General features: G+C 38.3%; 1 protein-coding gene across 4 annotated transcripts; it reads right to left on the bottom strand.

Moving 5' to 3' along the window:
- Positions 1–474: 474 nt before the first annotated feature.
- On the bottom strand, positions 475–22,612 carry LOC135482551 (uncharacterized). 4 transcript variants are annotated; one of them, XM_064762678.1, is made up of 15 exons: positions 22,283–22,609; positions 20,463–21,311; positions 17,369–17,404; positions 15,941–16,205; positions 12,791–12,913; positions 12,543–12,649; positions 12,117–12,140; positions 10,495–10,700; positions 10,057–10,149; positions 5,837–5,987; positions 4,121–4,201; positions 3,813–3,912; positions 3,389–3,507; positions 2,826–2,989; positions 475–1,504 (listed from the first exon to the last, which is right to left on the bottom strand). In XM_064762678.1, exons 2-15 carry the CDS (start codon positions 21,204–21,206, stop codon positions 1,372–1,374), a joined length of 2,346 nt encoding a protein of 781 aa, XP_064618748.1. In that variant the 5' UTR covers positions 21,207–21,311; positions 22,283–22,609; the 3' UTR covers positions 475–1,371. The 4 variants fall into 4 exon arrangements, with proteins under 4 accessions (XP_064618748.1, XP_064618747.1, XP_064618749.1 ...); XM_064762677.1 differs by having other exon boundaries at positions 1,366–2,003; positions 22,283–22,612; XM_064762679.1 differs by lacking the exon at positions 12,117–12,140 and having other exon boundaries at positions 1,366–2,003; positions 22,283–22,612.

Raw genomic sequence — 22,612 nt, 5'->3', positions numbered from 1 at the left:
AGGAAGGAATAAACATCCGGTTGGCGTCACAAACCAACTTGTCTCAGTATCTGGACTATTGTCCTCACTGTTATATCTAAGCATCAAGCCTGTTGTCAAGTCTCAAAATCAACTGGTTTCCATACCACGTCTGAGTCTTCATAGTCACATCCAAGCATCATATACAAGTATGCTGCCAGTGCATCATTCAACCAGTCTCAGTAATCCATGTTTATATGATCACATCCAACCATCCACAAGACATAAACAAGTTGCCAGCGTCACAATCCAAACTGTCTCAGTACAATGTCTATGTCTGCATCTCATTGTCACATCCAGACATCTAAGAGATCCAATCAGCCTGTTTCAGAGCCAAGTCAGTGTCTACATTGTCACATCCAAGCATACGCTGTCTTTGTCACAATTCAATTCAACCAAATGTCTCACTCATTAACAAACAATGATAACAGACTGTTTATTTCAAAATAAGTAGAAATAAATATTTTTATTTACACCCATTTTCAGTTACAGACCGAATTTATAAAGAGACTGTACAACTAATTCAATTATAAGGTACAGCCAAATCTCACCAAACAAGTTTGAAAACTGGCTTTGGATTTTCCTTTTGCAGAAAACAAAAGGCGTTTTGAAAAGCTCAGGTCAGATTTTTTGAGAATGATGTCTATAAAACATTTGGTGGCATTCGAATCTGTTCTGGTTATTTTGAGGACACCTGGAAATCCCAGACAAACGTTTTCTACATTCATAAAAACACAGTTCTATTTACATATTAGCTATTTACAAAAAAAAAGGAAAAAGAGATGGATAGCATTTTGACAACAATTTAACAAAACATTATTATATAACCAATAAAAAGTCAGTGCTACATAGAGTAGATGAGGAATATACATGTAGTTTGTTTCTTTATCACAATAAATTCAAATATTCTGGGAAAAATCCACTAAGTACGTTCAGTTTTTTAAAGAAAATACACAAAAGTCATTTTTCATCTGTTTGAAGGAAGGAACGGATTAGACATTAGATGCCAAAAGACAAACACACTTAGAAATATCACAGAGACATGTTCTTTCATCTAAAGCTAGCCTACTAGTTCTAGTATTACCGACCAAGTACCAACATCAACTTGATTACAAGGCAGCATTTCAGAATCCAACTGGTCATTGGCTAGTGCCCAGAACCAACCAAGCTATCCCTGGTAAGCTGAATTCAGCTTCCCATAGTTTTCTGTTAGCCATCAAAGAGCTTTACCATCTATCAAATGGCTATAAAGACAAGCTCGCCCTAAAACCACTGAGTTCAACCCTAACCTCCAAACAATGCTGTCATCTATCACAGATCTGTAAACTTTTACACAATAACAGTAGCACAACCTCATAATGCTCTCAGTAATCTCTCGATACGATGATCTACATTAACTCCATTAAATTTCCAGTCCAACGCGCTGAAATCAGCCGACTCGATCCTCTCTTTCTGATGGTCCATCATATCCAGGGTGTCTTCGGTCCTGTTTTGAAAGAAAGTTCATCATGAAGTAACGATGTGACTAAAGCAGCTTCGTTACTTGCTTACCCATGCTATAGACTCAAAACTCACATCTCCAGACTCACATTCTGAGACTACTACGAACTTTTTGGCCCCTCCCGACTCCCTTGATGCACTCGACCTAATGATTGACCTTAGCAGCCCGCTGGCCTGGCCTTGGGTGACCCATACCTTCTAAAAAATATTTTGGTTTCTCTCTGACCTTTCTAAATGAATGAACAACAAGGATGTCTTTAACAAGTATTTTTGGCCTAAGTTATCCAATGTGCCATGGAATTATTTTTCAATAAAGAGGGAAGATAGAGTATTATATTTCTGACTCCTGATTTTAAAGACAACGCAATAATCGCTCAATTTCAGGATGGATAGTTAAACCGTGGAATTTCCAGTTGAGAGAACAGAAATCAGCACATTCTATCTTTTCTTTCTGACGATCAGGTAAGTCCACTGTATCCTCGGTTCTGCAAGAGGAAAGTGCACATCCTCATCAGTTTTCTATTTTGTGCTATTTGTACTAAAGGCATTGGCAGGCCGGGGGTGGAGCTAGGAATAAGTGAGTAGGTGTTCAGCATTTGTGAGGGTTTGAAGAAGGAGAGGAGACGTTTTGAGCTTTGACGAAAGGCAGGTTAAGGCATTGTAAATGCACGCAAAGCAAAGTTCATTGTTCGACTTCAGAATTAGCCTAAACATCCTACACATGTATCCCCCCTCCCCCACTGCAGTACCCCATAAAATATCTTCACAGTAGTCAAGAAGCAAAGACCAAAATGAGAAAAACTGTGTCCACAGTCTGTTATGCTACCACTTTACAGGATTTGATGGTCAAGAGCTTACTACTGGTTACTGCAAGGGAGCCTACAGTTGTGAGTCTGAAGCTTGGGTGAGCAAGTAATGTGGCTACACTGAAATTAGAAACATTCATGTTACAACTAAAAGACTATTACTTCAATGTACTTTGAAACAATAGGGTTTTGATACAACTAAATATAGTTTAACCCTTTCCATCCCATTTTCAAACTTGAGCCAAACATGCTTGACTCTATGTGGTACATTACATTGAATACTGAATTTGCCTCCATAAGACTTGGAATCCTTCGTCTACACAAACTCAACAAAATTAGTTTTGCTACATTTTTATTGGGGGACTAACCCTGTCTTTGATATGCATGTTATAAGGAAATACCTCCTATTTGTAGCAGTCATTAATAGGCACGCTGTCTTTCCAATGAACATGAATTGAGGAGATAAAATCATCTTTATTGATTGATAAGTTAATTACTTACACAAACTGAGAATACAGAATCCGTTCGGCGAAAGCTGCAATGCCAGCAAACAGCTTCTGGTCAACATGGACCTCCTCGTTAATGCCAACCATATTAAAGATTTTCTCGACCATTTCTTGGCTTATTGTGTTGATGAGCACATCCTTAATGGCCTTTTCTAAGTCCTGTATGTAGATAAGTAGAATCAAGTATAAAGGTATGCATGGAACAGATACTCAAGTTTCACTGATATAAGACCACTTTGTAAAGTACTAAGATAGCAATACAAAGGCCAAGCCAGAATATGACATCATTACCCTCAGACAACTTGCAGTCGCCAATCCAATGTCTATCCAAATTGAACATTTTGAATGCCTATTTCCACTGTTTCTTGAATATTTAGAAACAATCTTTGATCGACTTGGCTTCAAACCGTCCACACATTTCCACATTCATTGATGCAGGGACTCCTAACTGATAAAAATGATAACCAGGAAGCCTTAATTACACTGTGACCTGCTGAGGATAGTGGGGAATGAATTGTTCTCAGATCTATCTTCAGGAGAGTCAATGAGTGACCTTACCCTTTGTGTCAGCACACCTAACTTTCCATCCTTATGTTTCATGAAGATTTTGGCATAAAGGGTCTTTCGTCTCGATGAGATAATGCAATACTGTCTGAGATACTCTTGTGGAGACATTGCTAAAAGGAAGAAGTATGTCCAGTCAAAATTGTCAGTTTCACAACCAAAAACTCTGATGGTATCAAATATTAAGAATTAAAATACCACTTCCAATTATTTTTGATTTAGGAAAGTTACATCGCTGAACCAGCAATCAATATCAGACCCAACTGATTTTACCTGCAGACAAGTGACCTTTTCATCACTCATTGCAGAAATCATTATCGCAGGTCGCCTTCGATGCTTGTCTGTAAGGTATTTTACTTCATCATGAAATGATAAAGCAATCATTAGTGAAATGAAGAGATTTCCCAGTGTAACTTACTCTCAAGCACTCTCATGTCCATTGGCAGTTCAAATCGACTTGACTGTTTGGACAATGCCAGCCTTCCCTGATTAAAGGAATTTCCACCACCCGAACCTTTCTGCAAGAGAAAAAGAAGAAGAATCAAGAAAAGAAGACTTCTTCACGGAAAGACACAGTGAACATCTTTGTTTCAGTGGATCTAAATTGTTTCAACATTCCGATAAAGCTAGTTAACCATGGTGCCATCAGATAGAGCCACTATTTGATACACTCAATATTGAAAATAGTGTCATGTGTTCTTCTCTTCTGATAAAATGTTCACTTACATAAACACTTGTATTTAATGCATCAGCTGCCATCATTTCAAATTCTTTTCTTCGCATTTTCAATTCATAGTCAAGGTGATCCTGAAAGATGGAGGCAAGAGAATTCAATGTAAAGCAAGTTACATTTGAATAAAGATAAAGGGTTTTGTCTGTCTCTGTTTTCCAATTTGATCCCTGCGCTGAAAGTCAGCAGGAAATTCATATGCTATTAATCGATATCATTATCCTTTGTCATTATCTTTTACCGTGAGAAGAGTTCATGAACTGGGAACTTTCAAACCAATCCTCTTTTCAGAAGTTTCCTTGATTATGACCAGACAGGTAACTAGGTCACAAGTAAGACATATATGACATATGGTGAATTTACTTCCATAACTGGTGTATATGGGCTGTGTTACCCCTGTCCTTAACCTACAGAAAGTGATTTGTTTGTAGTGGAGAAGGCAATGGTGTATCAAACTTTTCAACTTTTCAAAATTAAAGATCAATCGTGGCATTTGGTCAAAATCACAAATCGTGATCAAGTTTGGTCAAAATCACAAACTGAAGCATTGGTCAGAGGGCTCAAGTTGAACCAACAGCAATACGAAATGAAAACCAGGACGTCAAACAAGTCCTTTCAGTGGATGGCATCAAATACAAGAATTCATAAATTGCATTTGGACAAAAACTAAAAATGAAAACAACTATTTAGAAATGAAGAAATGAGTCTTTGCATGTCACTCGCCACAGTGTCATTTCAAGCCACCATACCCTGAACGAGAGTGGGGGAAGCCTGACTGGGCCCCGGGGGCGTGGGCAAGGCTCATTATATATCCACTCCGAAGTGTCAAGGTCAGCCAAAACATCATCGTTTTCATCTGAAGTATCTCCATTTAAAACTTTTCGGCCATGTTCTATCAGACCGCGTATGGCAAACCTCTCCCGTTCTTTGGGGCCAAGATTGATGTACTGAAGTTGTCGCTTGGAATATCTGACACCCCCAAACATTAGGTGTCCCTGCGCGTTGAAGAATATTTAAATCATGAAGGTTTAGAGGGATAGCCAGGTAGATCAGATTAAGTTGAAAGAAGTCACTGATCGGGGTCTCTCTTAACTCACAGTACATAGAACTTCATGCACACTCTATGAGGAATATAATCATTACTGAATCACACTATCAGCCCCCTGTCCATTCTAGTCACCCCAAAAAATGTACACCTAGTTCCTCTCTATAGCCTCCCTTTAACAGTTTTAAACAATTTTCAATAATTTCCGGTCAAGGAAGGCAGAGTACCCTACCTGTCACACATCTCCCATCCTCCCAAAATCAGGACAAGTAACACTATGTTAAATTAATTGAACTTACCACTTTGAGCATAATAACCAATTGACCAATAGTACAAGAGATTTCAAAGATTTTAATCCACGAACGGATTAAGGTTAATCCAAAGACAATGTTCTGATTAGTTTGTTTGATTTAAACAATATTTGTTTTAAAATTTTCAGTCAGAAATATAGAGCCTTTCAGTCAGAGATTTAAAGATTTATTCGGTGAACTATCATGTCAATGGACTGTGTGAGGGACTGTGCAAAAGAAATCGTAAAATTTAAGAAAACAGGAGGAAGTCTGATGTTTTATCAAATTTTACTATGTTTTTTTTGTACATGAGCCTTTGCAAAGGCTTCATTTCTGTCCACAACAAGGGTTTTAAATGGAAGCATATTAAAACTTACTGCTGGGTCCACTTTAAATGGATCCTGGTTTAAGGCGATGGGTTGTCTGTCTGACAAGCGAGGGGTCTTCTTCTCCTTGTCACTCTCTTTGAGTTTTGGGGGTGGTACCTCTGGGAGTTTGGGGCTGACCTTCAGAGGGTCCACAGGCTCACTGGAATATGGAATAAAAATAGAGTTATCAATCCAAATCTGTACAACTTCCCGTGAAACTACTCCTGACCAAGGTACATCCGCTGCACGTTACCGTCCCAATCCCACCATGACAATGGAGACAACGATGTAGTCCACTTCAATTTCCGATCAATGTCATACTAATTGTGGAATTTAATAACGCTATGTTGACACTGCGGTTGTGGAAGATTGCACAAAACTATTTCTACACAGTACAGAATGGTCCAGATTTCCATGGCGATAGAAAAATCAATTTATTGTGTTTGATAGTTCAGTGGATTTGATATTGCCCACTGACTAATTGCCTGTCATTTGTGATGGTTTTGCGGAGGTGGAGTTCTCTCCTGTAACCAGCACCAAGATCAAAACTGAATACTGTGTGAAAATCTTATATTGCCATATGCTCAACACATTGCCTCAATACGACGTATTCCGAATCAAAAATGGTTCAGACTAAAACGACACAGACAAAATAATAACACAACTCACCTGATGGCGAAAAACAATGTCAACCAACCAAAAAATTTGACCGCTTATTTTTATCCGCACCACACTGTTACAACTCTAGAATACAGCCACTATCAGGTAAACTACGACCACAACTATTAAACTGTGTATCTGTGTATACCATAATGATATTCTATTGAAAGGGACATCATGAAGTAAATGCCAATATTCCTGTTTATTCTATCCCATAAATTCAATAAGCAAGATTCATTCTTCAGCCGTCATTCAATTCTAAGCGCCATATCTCATGGTTGACATGTTATATGACATGGTCGACATGTCAACAAAGTAGAAACACAAAACAACGCAAAGAAAATCGATGATAATTTCACTCTATCATACCCATGAATCACCAAGGGATTTCTAAAGGGGAGGTTAAGGCAATACCTGATGGGCTATAACACTGTAAAATTGAAAAGACATGTTTTTCCTCAATACATTTACTTGGCGATAACTGCATGGTGCCAAAAGCTTTATATTTATTTCATGATTTCTGACTTGAGTGGAAGTTCAATATTTTGACAGCCAACTGCAGACTTGGACAACACCTCTAGGGCCTTAGCTAAACTTGGAGGTACTTAAGGGATTTGTTCTCCTTAAATGTAATGTAGATCAGTGTTGGGTTAAGGTTTTGACATTGTAACTGGATGTAGTCTATTTGATATCAATTTGACCTAATCAGTTGTTCAATTTGATTATATCTGTCACAGACGCCAGCTAGATACAGCCAGGAGAAAATGGCTGAAGAACCAATCATGATTAGCAGTTGATCTAAAGTAGGATGAATGGTCCAGGGACCATGTGCTCACCTCGGGTAATGTAATGCATGTCATTTGCAGTGGATTTTTTTTTTTAATTTTCTATATGACATGGAAGACAATGTCAGTTTGAGTTCTGAACCAAGACCCCAAAGTTTAGTTGATTGAGAGGGAATATCGTTTTCGTGATATTTTGAAGAATTACTGTCAAACCAGCATTGATATAAACATTTCGCTTTAACATCTATCAGATTATATATCTATCATCAATATCCCGCATTTTCAGCGTTATATCACGCACAGCTTGCGGATGCAGACCACTTTAAAAATACCTAGTACCCAGGCCTTACAGGCTTTTCAGTCCTATACATTCATGCTCATGGATGGTCATATGGGCCCTGGATCCAAGGCCCCTTTTTGAGTTTGATGGCAGAAGTCAGCCAAAATTTACCAAATGTTTGAAAAACCATGCAGCGGTTGGAATTTTGAGCTGATTCAGTTTGCATGCAGCATCTGTACGACATCAACAACTACATTGGCAGTGTTTTATTGGTTCTGACATGCCTAGATATCAATTTTCAGCCCTGAATCTACCCCTGGGCGACCAAAAAATTGCAAAAGTAAGACAAATTCATGTTACATACCTGTGCGACAAGTTCCAAGTGAGATATCTCAGGAAACTATAACAGCATCAATCCTTAATCCTAAATGTTAACATTTTCCGCAGAAAAAAATCTAAACAGGCCGACTAGTTTTTAAGAAAATCCTCCCAAATCATGAGTGCAGTATCAGTATTACAGACCAGCAATATCAAAAATATTTGTACAATCCGAGAGAAAAAATCCAGAAAAAATTGTCACATTAGTACAGTATACTTTGAAGTATATTATACAGATCAGCACGATCTGAGGTCTGCTGGATATTATCTCGACACAAAGACTATAAATTGTAAAATCAACATTCGGGTAGGCGAGAGCAAACCAGAATTACCCAAGACCTGAATACTTAACAAATAGGGGCCCAGGGCTAACACAGCGAAACCAGTTAGTTGGTTATCATTGTGCTTAGGTATTGAAGTTTATAATATAGTCGCTATGACGACTTTGTTACAAAATGGACAACAGAAAATGAGTATCGAATACAGAAAACTGAGTTGAATAAATGAAATAAGTAAATTTCATATGATTATCCAAATGAGGTGTATCATTTTAAGGAAATATGGCGGATTAAGCTCAATAGCCCTATGACTGGAGAGACTGATTATACCGGTTCATTTAATACTTTTACAACTCAAGTACATAAGTTTAATGAAATAAACCCCAGCACAGGTTTGCATATCCCAACCAGTTAAAATAGCGAAGAGCTATTTATCAGGGTAAGTTCACTGAGCTTGTGACCTTGATTTCATAAGGGATATGGATATCTAGTTTGCCTGCATTCTCCCCCCCAAAAAACCATCACATCATCAGCAGTGATCACCGATGGTTTGATCTACCCCCACAACAGAGTGGACCTTATGAAATAAATTCACAGTGCAGTGATTCCAAATTCTTCATAATGTGTCCTGAACACTATGATAATAGGACTAAATGGTAGACACAGAAGATTTTGCTTAAAGCTATTGTCTTTACAAATGTACTCTGTTATTTTTCAATAATGGCATCAAATACCCATTTGTGATATCACCACCCCACTGTTCATACCCCAAGGCTCAGCTCGTTCAAACAATCCACCACAGATTAAATGAATATCTCACCAACATTATTATCTTTGAAAGCCTGAGTTGCCGTACTTGAAACTACACAAATGCCATCTAGGGAAATGCAAGTAAATCAAGCTGTTAGCAGTTATCACCGGCACCTGGCAAGTAATCTGTAATCATTGGTATGATATTGCCGGTAAAAAGAAATACTTCAAACGAATATAAGAGGTGAGTAAAGATACACCCCAAGCAATTTGGAGGTTTATCTTATAAATCCCTCTGAAAAACATCAATGCAACTATCACAAGAATGGCCGAGAAAAACCACTGAAATGCATTTTCAACCGGATTATTATCCAAAAGACTCTAATCCCAAGTTGTGCTTCTTCGCACCTTTCTGAATAAGCAGTTAAGCCCAGTTAAGCCTGGTGGATCAAATCATTATTTCGACATCACAAACTCCATCTTTATAAAATGACAAAGAGAAATAGTAAGAAAATGCTGGAAATAGGCAGAGAATATCAAAATTTCAAAAATGCGTTTGATAGACATGTCTCTAAAATAGAGCTGCCGTATATAATCAAGTTCACAAGTTTAAAGTAAGGTTCTTTCCCACAGCAATGACTTAAGAGCTTAAAAAGTATTGGCGGTAAATTTTGTTTCAGAAAAACACCAGATATTTCTGTGAAAGTTTTTTGAAAATTACAGAACGATGAAGGAAAACATTGAGTTGGCCATGCGCTGTTAAATGTTGGGATGAGGTTCGACACAAAAGGAAAGGGAAGTGGCAGATATGGTCATGAATTGCAAAGGAGTTGGGAGAAGGCACTTACTAGATACAAGCAAGCATCTGCCAGGTATCTTGAGTCTCAAAGTTTTGACATCAATACATCTTTGGACAATGTATATCGTGAGCATGCACCGGGTCATGACAAAGCACCACTACTGGAAGTTCAGGATACTGTTAGAGCTTCCATTAATAAATGCAGCCAATAAAACTACGTAAAACTATAGGAGAACAAGCTGGTAAAAAATGTCATGCTATTATTTTGGAGTGAGGTGGAATTGATTTGCGTTTCCCACCTTTGACCTTGAACGTGTTCCTCGACTTCCTCATCGCTATCACTAAATATAGATGAGCGAATGACCACCATTCTATAATCCTCCTCCTCAGAGCTGCATCGAAGAGGGCCAAGTATTTAGATATAGAAATATATGGTTTGGGGTTCCGACTAAAGCCAACCTTTACACCCTATTTTTTCAGAACTGGGTTTGACAGGTATTGTAATTGACATAATTCTGTTAATACTAGATGTCAGCACATCTTCTGCAATTTCTTGACACTGAAAACTGGTAAATATCGATCCCGCTTGAAGAAGAAGACCGTGCCAAAGAAATCCGAGTTCTATTTCCAAAACAAAAGCAGCTCAAAATGTCAATAGAACTTTCACCAAGACTTCTCATTGAAAAGCGTTGTCTTTTAAGGGAAATTTTGCAATGAGTTTTAAGAAATGTCCTTACCTTCCGTCACCATCCCGTTTGCCATTCCCCTTGTCTTCACCCTGTACTTCAATTTTAGGGTTATCCTGACCCGGCCTCATCCTCTCATATGTCTTTCTCTCCTTCTTAACGATGATCTTCACATTCTTCCCCTTTCCTGTACCATCGCCATCACCTTTACCTTTTCCTCCGCTGAGGTTGAAGGTATTCTTGTCATTCTTTGTGCCCTGTAAAGTAATATAATGATGATCTATCAATTAATCTCTTGAAGCAATCTATAAGGCTGCATATTCTGTGCAGTTTTTTCTTGTTCCATGTTTGCTTGTGACCTTGTGACCTTGTGATGCACCACAGACAAAATGAACTCTTGTTCAGCTTATTGGACATCATTGTAGCTTTGAGGCATCCGCAATGTTGAGATTTTGGACATGTGAGAGAAATTCACTGATATCTATAGACCATCTTAACCATTTATGGCTGCAACATAAATGATTTAATTAAAGAAACTTGAGTTAGATAAGAGCCCAGCCGGGAGTTGGAAATAAAATGTTATTATATTTTGGTGCAATACACGTTTTGAAGCCAAAATTTCAAGTGGTGCATTTGTTATATTCTACCTCACCTCTGTCTTCTGTCAGTTAAAGTAGTTATCTAGTTTCAAGCTTTATCAAATCTGAGCTACACATGTAAATCCTATGTAGTATTTTCCTCAAATGCCAAAGAAATATCCACTCGTGAAATATAATGAATATGAAGTCCAAGGTAAAATGTTTCATAGACTTTAAGACGATTTGACTGCCAATCACCTATAATCATGGAAAAATAACACAGTTATTTCCTGAATAAATGACTTGTCTGTGTCAGCAGGGGAACATGCCAAAAGTTGGAATTTTTACATGATGTGTCCAAATTCCTTTTTTAGTTACATGTATTTCTTTTCTTTCTTCACCTTCGTTTAACCTGTTCACATAGATTTCAGGTAGACACCTAGTTTTCTTTTTAGATATTTCTAATATTTTATTGAATTTAGTCTTTATTGGGCAGGTCGCCTGCTGGATGAACTTCTGACATGACCCCTCAGGAATGACCATGGTAGAACCAAGTTCAAAGAAACAACACTTGCTCTTTCTCCGGCAAGAAAAACATAACAACAACCTGATAATGGTGAAAAATTTTCAATGAAAACTTCACGATCATACAGTTAAACTTTAAAATTAATCCTAAAAGTGAATTAAGACGTACTTCCCAACTTTAATCATTTTTTTTATTGTTGTTATTTCTATAAACCATTTACTTGGCATATTTTGACAACAGCTTTATATCATTTCATACCACAGGCTAGCTATTGGTATTGACTAACAGCACTTTGGAGGCCAATAATCTTTTTCATATCTGCCAAGATTTCGACGTCAGGAGTCGTCCCTTACATACACAGTGCCATCTATCAGTGAGGTACTACAACATTATTAACACAACTTGTCTGTTTAATTTCCATTTAGACACAGAACGAAGTCTATCTATGGCTTCCTATGACTTTATGTTATGCAGCAGCACTTCTTGAAAATGGAATTAGGGTTAAGGAACTTGTGAAAGTTAAATGGGAGACTGTGCATCAAGGCGTAAGCTTGGCAACACCAACTTACATGACATTTCCTAGTAGGTTTCTTCTGAAAAGTAGGCATCATTATAGAGTGATTATTGGGCAAACATGCAGGAATCAGGAAATTCAGAAAACTGTCCAGGAGAATATTTTGTACAGCAGGAAGTTTCTAAAGGGAACAGTCCAATCGAACGGAGGTGTACAGGGTGGGCATTAAAGATATAACCAGAAACAGATCACAGATTTCTTCCATCTGTCTCTTGCGAAAGACTGATAAACAGACAAAGCAAAATAACATTAAAAAGTGTGCCTAATTTCCTAGGTGCACATGGCTGACTAAATCAAGAGAAACAGAACAGAATATGTTTTGTTATCTTGACATCTAGTCACCCTTGATTTAGTTGCCATGTGCGCCATGCTTAAGTTGGCCCGAGTTCCAAACTGACAGGACCCTTTACAAAATACTTACATCTTGCCATCCAGCAAGAGGCTCACCAGGGGGCAGTGGCGTACCCCCTTCATCCCTCGACCCGCCAGGAACTGAGATTGTTTCTGACAGACCAGTCGACTTGCTTCCTGAAAGATGGAAAACATATTGCCGTCATTGCTGAAGTTTCAAGGGAATGAGCACTAGAATGCCAATCCATAAAACAGCTAGCTGAGTAACAAAGGAAGGACAGTCCATAATCATTTCATTTCACAACGACGAAGACTTACTTGAGTTTGTATCTGATTTTCCTCCAAGTTTACTTGATGCCTTGCGGCTCTTTCCATCTGAATCAGAGCCAGCTGATCCAGACCCAGGTGCTCGAACTGGAGTAGGAGTCTTGACAGTCACATCTGAAGAAAGAAAGACTTACTTAAAGGGGGAACATAGGTGGTTTGCAGGGGGCTAATTGTTTTCTAGAATTTTGCAAGGCATCGGACATTTTGTCTCAAAGTAGATGATGTTCTCTTTAATTTCCATCAGTGGTTTATGTACAACGTGAAGACCAAGCATACAGCTCTGTCCATGAGTAACTTTGCTTGCTGCACGCAACACTACAGTCTGTATCATTCCCGTCCTAAAATACTAAGCTGTGAAAATTGCCACTAGCTTGCTGATGTGCGCTGTAGCCATCTGTGCTGCAAGCAAAGTTACTTTTGGACAGAGCAGTAGGTTGTGACATGCATATAGGGTGGATGTGTCATTACATGCAAAGAGTAAATTCCTGGTCATAAGAAACCTTCTCTAGGTCCGAGACGGAAAAATAGATGGCAGCACTGTTCTTAAAATTATTTGTTCCATTACCAAACCATGAATATCAAAGGTCTTTACTGTAACTCGAGTAAAGTGAATGTGTTTCTATTTAATTGTCTGATATGAAAACCTGGTTTACATAGTGAATCCTGTCTTTGATGCGAAAAGTGAATGTGGAGTCTGTCTCGCTATCTTCAAATGATCAGTGAGCCTAAAGGTGAATAGTGGAAAAGTGATTGGCTAATGAGCCATAACGATGACTGTCAAACCATGCAATAATTTCAAGAAATTATACCAGAATTACGTCGCTCTGATGTCTTAGTTTTTGGTCGCGTTATGTAGAGAGTACTCGACTTTAATTCAACGTGGACGCCATCTTTGGTAGAGAATTTGTTCTTCCTCTGTAACTTATCATCTTTGAGAAGGAAAAGGATAAAGGGAATATACACAGGGACTCAACTATGATAATAAGCCTCACTAGCTGGGCTGGTGTTTCAGTTAATTTACAGCAGTTTTGATACAGTCAAAATCACAATGACATCCCGTAAATCGCGTCATTGATGAGTCCTGGCTCCCTCGTGATCAGGTTTATTACAAGCACAACCAAGCTTGCGTGACAACTTTTCCTTAATTCACTTACAGTGTTCCACCGGACAGAACAAAATCATCTCGGTTTATTCAATTTCCCTCAGGTAATAACTCCTATACATACAACTGTAAATGATTCATTTCATCATTGATCGCCTTAACCACGGTCTAATCCACTTCATCTCAGCATTGATTTGCAAAACCAATCAGTTATTTTTGTAAGAAGTCTATTATAAAACGTACACAAAATCTTGCAAGTTAGACTGAAATGCGATACCAGGACGGACATTTGAGTGAAAGCTTTAAAATATTTAGATCAGGATGGGGTTCTTGGTTCTTGCATAAGATGTCATCATTTTGAAAGTAATCATGACCACTTCTCAGAATGGCATATGATTATGTACATTAAGGCTTCATCTAAATGGGGCAGAGACATGATACCTTAGCTGTGATTCAGTAAACTGACTCGGCACCCAAAGTTCTCAATATTCTTTTCTCCAATTCCTGGCCTATTGCGGTCCTTGACTACAAAAGCCTTTAATACCATAGTCTCGAACCATGCACAACATATGACTACCCACACCAACAGCCGTCATCGCCGTAATATACTTCGGACCAGAAAAATCAATCAGCACATAATATAGTTAATAGGGCAGTGAATAATTGAGTAGCTTATTGTTTCATTAATTGATCTCAGCAGTGATATAAATCACTGCGTCATCACTCGAGTATGTTCACAATACTTTGATTTGACCCCGAGGTTAAGTGGTACAAGTAATGACACAAATACCACTCTTGTAATGACGAATCAAAAAAATTGAGCAAACATGTGCAACGACTTAAATTGAATATTGAGAACTGGCCTTAGATTGGTGAAAGTTGCCACAAAACACAAACTTTTCTACCCATTTTCTGTTTAAATGATGGATGCAGTGCTTTAAAGGGGGACTATCGGCAGGATCAGGAGCAGGGGTTAAATTGGCCATATTCGGGTGATGCACAGGAAGGGCACTGGGTCATGTTAGAATCAGCTCTAAATACATTCCTCGTATAAGGGTGAATAGTTTCGACGTATTGTAAGATGGGAGAGACCCCTATTGGTGACTTCATGTAACTTTATCTTGCCTACCTATAGCTTCTGCCTTTAGAGTCCCTTTTAAATGGTTCATACACTCATATAAAGTATGGCCAGGAACAGCCACAGGTTAATTACAGCCTTAGTAGTCAGGCCGATCAATGCAGGATGAATGGTAAATCTCAAGCAGTTGGCCATTAGGCCATTGAGAACACGGAAAAGTCATAAATGAGGCGTGATATCAATGGAATTGGTTTAATTTGAACTGCTATAGGACAATGTATGTATACATGTACTTCAACTATAATCACTTAATTGCTGAAATCAACCTGCTGTTTCAAACAAGTGATTAGTTCATTAGCGCGGGAAAGTTCATAAGATAACGTCCATTGTTCTGAGATTATGCCTAAATTTATGACTCCATGCCAATATTTCATGGTCTCATTTTGACATCTTAAACAATTTTGCATTTAATTGTTACATTGTTGTCATCCTTAAAGTGATATTAGCACACACATTTGTGTGCGCAATGAAATATATGTTTAAGCACTACTCAATGATAATATTTTATGAAATTCACACACTAAATTGTTACTTCAATAAAACGGTTATGTTCCTTAAGTGGTTATATAGGTGCATCTTATTCCTTACCACCATCAACATTTTGTGACACTATCAGTGTTGCGGTGTGAACCTCTTGACCAGGGATAGGTTCTGGCGTGGTTTTTGGTTCCCGGATTATTTTGAGGTCTGGAATTGTGCATGGTTCTGGAAATGCGTTATCAACAGGTCAGAATTGGGGATACAGAATTCTTTTGGGGGGTCCGGGGGGGGGGGTCGGGGGGTCATGGTGTATTGGGCTGCAAAAACACACAAGGAAATCATAATGGGGAATCACACAAACTTGATCAGCATCTGGAAGGCAATTGATGTCTCTCCGGAGTCATGTAACGCCAAAACTTACCGATCTTACTACTGTATTCATCTTCCAAATCACCCTCATCAGAGGGAGATCCTGGCCGCCCTTGCACCCCACCAGACCGCCCGGAAACCTTTGTGCTACGGCTACTGCGGCTGCCGACTGACTTCAAACTTAAGGCGTCAAGGTCATCGAGATCATCATTGCTTCCAAATGCCTGTCGAACTCGTGGTGACGACAGATCATAGCGTTCGTGTAATTTCAACTTCCGGACGAAGTTACAGAAGTGAGGAGTGTTTCCTCGAGTAATCTGTAAGAAGATCACAATGGGTTATATGAAACTGCTCAGATATGACCCTATACTCAAAAAATCCCTAAACGTGTCCAACCTTACTTCTCACAATGACCTTCCCAAAGTAGATATGAACTGGTTCACAGACCCACTGTGCAATTCCAGAATATCATCAATCAAATTAATTGCAATCGAATATTCTTTTCTTTTCATTCTTGTGCCTTGTTATGCCCTCATTAATTATGGTTAATAGGTACCAAGTGTTAACTTTAGGTTGTATATATTTCAAGCACATGAGTAATCACTGTGATTATCATTTTAGAAGAAGGGGTTGGTATCACTGACTGATGGAACATGCAGGATGTACTAGTATCAAAAGGCAGGAATTGAATTGTTGTTTTTTAGTAAATAGTATTCCAACTTGTGAAGTCTATCAAATACAATGTATGTCAGTGACAAAACTAAATCTTTCACAACAATGTCAGAAAAAAATTTCATCTCAAGAAAAATTACCAGTGTTGAACAAATAAGTCATGCCAATGGTCATGCACTAAAGGAAAGGTATTGATACAAATTAGATGGTTTCGAACAGAAATTAATATCGTGAACAAACATATTTTCCCTTCACGATAGAGTCAGTTTCCCTATCACTCACAAATTACCAATTACTAAAAGAGAATTCTTTGTAATCGAACACAGAACGTGAACAAATACAAAGAATTTGTCTTCATAAATTATCACTTGTGAGCGATCCAGAAACTTACTTTTAAAACTTCATTTGAATATTCCAAGTAAAGTGTAATGCATCCGAAAATGAACCCACTATTTTTTACTTATTTTGTTTCTTGGAATATTCAAACTGTGATTCAAGTGGTGTTTTGAAATGAGACCTTACCAAGCCTTGCTCATCTGCTGCCTGCACCATAATTCAGAAAGAAGTTAAGAAACTGAAGTTTGACTTCATGACTTTATACATTGTGGACCGGGATTGCAGATAATATGTCTATGCTATTTTAAATGTTTTACATTACGAATACTTTACTTAAATCAAAAAATTTTCTTAACAGGATCACCAACTTCTCATTATAGAACCAATGACCATTTCAAATCTCTTCCACATCTTCAGTAGAAAGTATAGTTGCTTTTGCAAGCTATATCACCTACGTCTTATTGATACTTACATTTGAGTACTTTGGTACCTGTTCAAATTCCTTTCTCTGAAAAAGAGTTGAAAAAATATTATCCCAAAACCATTCTTTAATTGAATACCTCCTGAAATGCTGAAAAGAGATGATTTACAGAACAACAGGCATTTGTTGCAAGTTATACAGCATGTATCAAAACAAATTCAACCTCCTATAATTTTGCCAATCACCAATAGCAATGACCCAAACAGTGTAAATCTGCCTTTAACAGTTTCCCACACCATGTATATATTTCTACGGAACAAAGGTGAGAAATTGGATAAAAGTGTCCTCACATCTCATCGAATATGACAAAACACCAACCCCGATATAATTCTTAAGAAAGCCCTCTTGTTACTATTATAAAAATTACAAGCAATAATTGTATACTTCTACAGAAAAAAAAGTGCATTAATCATAGCATAAAATAAATTGTTGTATCTATATAATCAACAATTGTGCACTGATACACATGAAATAACTCGTCCAATCGCATGAAAATAAACATCATAGAATATTTTGCACGGCACTGGTATCAACAGAAAACAAACTGTGCCGTGTCACATAAAACTTCTCAGGTGGAAAGGAGAAAAAAAGTCGCACTGAAAATTCAGTCGTACATATATCATGGGAAACAGATTGATCAAGGGAAAACTCAAATCTCACACTTTGGAGAATTTTTAGCCCAGCAGGCCCTCTGGTACAATGGGTTTATGCAGGAACCCTTTAAGGGTAACCGTTCATTGCAATGAGGGACTTCATTACAAAGGGCCACAGCACTATGATACATTGTAGTGGTCCAATAAGAAGCTGATCTTTACAGAATGAAGTTGACTCTTGCCTGCGTATAGCTAGGCAAATCGAAGCTAACAAGGCACGTTTCTGAAGCAGTGACCAGGTTCTTACTAGCTGACCAGGCTTTCTCCCCCTCTAGCTAAATAAGGAGAAATCACAGCTTCATTTAAGCAGGGAGGTTATCAGTGGGGAACAGTATAGCAACACTCCATAGATGCAACACTGTTGAATTCTGGCACTTTAAGCACTGCCATGAATCTGAAAATATTTTTTTAAATTTTAAAATCAATTCCAACATATCATATGCATATGCAAATGTAGATAAAAGCTTTACTGTTACTTATTTTTAACCGCTATGATCAGTATAAGGTCGCACAGTAGGACAACTATTTTCTTAAAATTAGTTGAACTTGATAGGTAATTGTGTGATAATATCCCAAAGGCCTATGTACGTTAAATATGCTTAGGCGGTGTAGGCTACAGTTAATCCATTGTTGGCGACCAGCAGTAAATATATACTATTTGAAGTGGAAAAATAACAGGTCTTGTATACGAACACTTTCTATGAAGTAGAATAAGCCACTGTGTTACTTCAGTCTACTCATCGAGACCAGTTTTGAAATCTACTGCAACATTTCCAGTGGTTTTGTCCCAGTGGCATTCCAATGGATACCATATAATTACACAAATGTGTTTGCCAATAAAACAGTTTTGACACTGACTTTCTAATTGGGGTAGGCCTACCAAAAAAATTCTGGAATTTTTCAAGATCGCCAAAGCCCTTTTAGGTTAAGTTCCATGTTACCGCCAAGGGTGAAAAACAATAACGCGATATTATATCGCCATTATTTCATGTATGCAACTTTGCCACTATACTACGACACAGTGTGACATCATAAAATTCCACATCTCATTCATACTTGTGAACTGTGAACAACACCTTTCACTATTTTGATAGTGTGAATCACTATTTCCCTTGGTGACACAGTATGAGGGAGATGACTTCATAGATTGCAACAAAAGGGTGTCAATGCCTATATCAGATTGAACTACCCCCCCCCCCCCATCTTCTTGGGTGGGGAGCCCTTTAAAGTCACTCGACTCCCTGATGACCAAGCATCCACAATCCCTTAATTTGACTGAACTATTGCTCATGCAAGATACACTTTCATAAGATCCTGCTTTTCTGCTTATTTATTGTTCCCTGACTGGGATGCCCAATCTTGATCAATAATTGCAAATATTTCAAAATCAGCCTAGTCTGAAATCCCAAAAAAATATTTCAGAAATTCCTTTGATCATCCAGAACAGGAATAGGCCCGTGTTTGTCAGGGCCTATTGTTTCATAAGGACAGGAATCAGGTTTAACCAACCCATAAGCAATTTACCAATCAATTTGAACCACTTTTATAAGCCGAAAATTAGCCAGTATGACGCCTATTGACTGACAACCCCTTGTTTGCCTTCAATTTGTTCCTTAAAATCTAAATTTTACATATGCGTACTCTGGTGCAATATAAAATGCACCAAAAGAGTGGCTTGTGTCAGACCAAGACAAAATCTTCGCTCAAATATAAAAATGTGTGAAAAAAATCATAAATCATCTTAATTGCTTTAAAAACAGTGTTTCAATTTCACTCTTGTAATCGTCTACCTTCTGTTGTTTCCTTAATTTCTCCCTCTGCACACGGAGGTAACATTTCGTGGAATTATGTTCCTTTTTCCGACTACATTCACCGCACAGCGTTCGCTGGTATAAGTAGGCAATACAGTGTTAAATCAAGTAAAGCAAAAAGTGAGAGCATCGGGAAAGTCAGCGACTCATCCTCCTTTTGGGACAAAATTGTTGAAATTGACCGAGAAAGATCTTAAGGATGTCAAAATTGACTGTTGCGGCCGGCCCTTGTATTTTTGAAAATTAATGAGCCCTCTCTGCAGATTCTGGCTCCACCTATGGATAGTGAGCAAGCTGATTTGAGCAAGCTAATCCTTTATACTGAAGACCAGAATATGTGCTGCAAAGATGTGCTTGATAAGAGTACTTCACTCATGAGTAAGCAAATGGGATCATGTGTGGAGAAGGAGCAGATCAAATGAAGAATGTATATGGGCAGCAAGTTTTACACCCAAATAAATATGCAATCTTTAATTGCCTTCCATCTTAGGTTACCTTAATGCATACAATTATGGTTAAACTATATGTAATTATGTCCAGAAAGCATTTTATCATTCCGATGTTGCCATCAAATGCACAACTTTGTCACCAAAATAGAAAATGTTAGAGGTAAAAACATACCGTTGCCGGAGCCGTCCGAGGTCTTGTCATGTACTCCTGAAATAGCTCCGCAAGGGTTGGGTTAGATGGCGCTCTAAATGCATAATTATTGCTGGGACAAGACGCTCCACAGTCCTCACAAGCAGTCTGAGGGACACTCTGCACCAACTGACGGTGAAGATGGTCCTGATTGTGACAACGCGAATGACGACTAAAATATCTATGGTCAGGATCAGGTTGGAAATTTTGCATGTCATGACGTTCTTCATCTGTATAGTTGCTCATTGCCGAGTAAAGTTTACGAACATTTGATCCGGTTTGTATTCCGCTGTCACCGTAGCTTGGGTGTCTCATTGTCCCCGTGTTTTTGAGTCGAGCACTCCTGGGCCTACCACTACCCGGGCGACTATTGGCTGCAGACCGTGCTCGCTGAACCGACTGAGGGCGGCTTGTGTCCATACTTTTGCTCATAGCTGCAGTCGCACTCCAAGGTCTCCGTCTGGCACTGCCAGCTCGAGGAGGAGCTGGAACATTTTCTATCATCCGAACCGTAGCACTTTTCACCCGTGCGCGATACTGAGCACCAGTCTTAAGCGATGGGATTTTCTGACGAATTAAAGTCCCATCTTGATTCCCAGTTGAACATATGATCACATTTGAATGCATGTCCACCACAGGGTTGCAAAAGTGTTTCCGTTGGGTGTCGCGACCACCACTTTGGAAGCCATGGGCGACCCACGGTATCTCTGGGCTCGACAACATCATTGCCACTCAGTATACCACCGATGGTCAACTAAATATCCAGTAACAAATAAACAGTCTGTTGATTCAACAATTCACATGTACAAACTCACAGTTCCTCGTTGCAAACTTAAAAAGCGAAATAATCCAAAATTAACTTGGGCAATTTTCTCTACCGATTCATTTTATCCCAATGTTATTTACTAATAAAACAAACATATCTAACTCTGTCCCACTTCCACTTTCTGAGAATTTTCATTTTCATTTCATGTTATAGGTTCTAAGATGACACATAAGACTGGCCCATTCAGATAGTTAATGACTTACTGATAGACAATGTAGTTCCTCCCTTCTCGGGAATTCAATTCATGCCAAGCCATTGACATATTAGTACCAAGCTTAATTCACCATCACAATGGGAGTTTCTGTACCACTTTAAAAATATCTGTGGCAGCAGTTTTACTGCAGCAAATGTAATTTTACCGAGAACTCTCAGAAGACATGAAGACTTTAATGTCATGAAGATTTCAATAATCAGTGATAATGGTCCTTTTTTGATAAAACATTGTAAGTACAGGTATCTGACTTACTATTCAGTGTCCTCATCATTAACTAAACTTTCAGCTATACCAAGAATTAAGCTTAAAAATACTTAACAGAAATTCTTACAAATCAAATATTACAATTTGCTACATCTGAGCAGCTGAGTTCCTGGACTTTCGGGCCTCTTGTTAACAATATCCATCATCTAATTTATATATAAAGTAGGCCTACTTATTTCCACTCATCCCACAGATATCGTACCCTGGCTCTCTTTTGTAACCCCTTTAAATGTATTGATGAGATGTAAAAACCTTGGGTGGTAAAGCCATATATTTGTAATTTCTGTTTTATGAAATATAATTAGTATGATTTCTAAGTCAATTATTTATATATGGATTAAGAAATCATTAATTTGTGTTTTTCAAAACTGATAGTGAATAAAATGAATCGGTAGAAAAGGATGAGCCCAACCAAACCGTAGAAGGCTTAATTCAGACAAAAGCAATGAATCAGCAATGTCATTTACACAATAGATAGGATGTAACCCTAAGCCTCACCTCAACAGATGTCCCTATACTAAGAGAGACATCATCTCAAGTTAGGGATGCTCACTCCCAAGGTTTTGTCAAGATTCTGAGACTGCTTTATATCCGAGATTTGAATATGAACAAACAACAAGCTGACGCTATATAGCAGTGGCCTTTCAATTCCAATCCTCAGTCCATTAGACACCACATAAAGAAATACAATGAATGTCTGGACACTCACTATGACAGACTATCCGAAAACTAGACTTTCACGACTGACTCACTTCCAGTATGATCAAATACCTCAAACTGTCACGAAATCCTTAGAAATCACTTCATGGCCAAAATATCAATAACCGA

This window comes from Lineus longissimus, chromosome 2, assembly GCF_910592395.1.
Source record: "Lineus longissimus chromosome 2, tnLinLong1.2, whole genome shotgun sequence".
Classification (NCBI taxonomy): domain Eukaryota; kingdom Metazoa; phylum Nemertea; class Pilidiophora; order Heteronemertea; family Lineidae; genus Lineus; species Lineus longissimus.
The sequence above is the reverse complement of the archived record's forward strand: the minus strand, read 5'-3'. Positions and strand labels throughout refer to the sequence as shown.

Coding starts and splice junctions, on each gene's coding strand:
- LOC135482551 (XM_064762677.1), bottom strand. CDS start 21,206: ATGATGTTGTCGAGCCCAGAGATACCGTGGGTCGCCCATGGCTTCCAA. Junction 16,206..17,368: donor AGGTACCAAAGTACTCAAAT/GTAAGTATCAAT, acceptor ATCTTCTTACAG/ATTACTCGAGGAAACACTCC. Junction 3,508..3,812: donor GGACATGAGAGTGCTTGAGA/GTAAGTTACACT, acceptor TCTTCCTTTTAG/CAATGTCTCCACAAGAGTAT.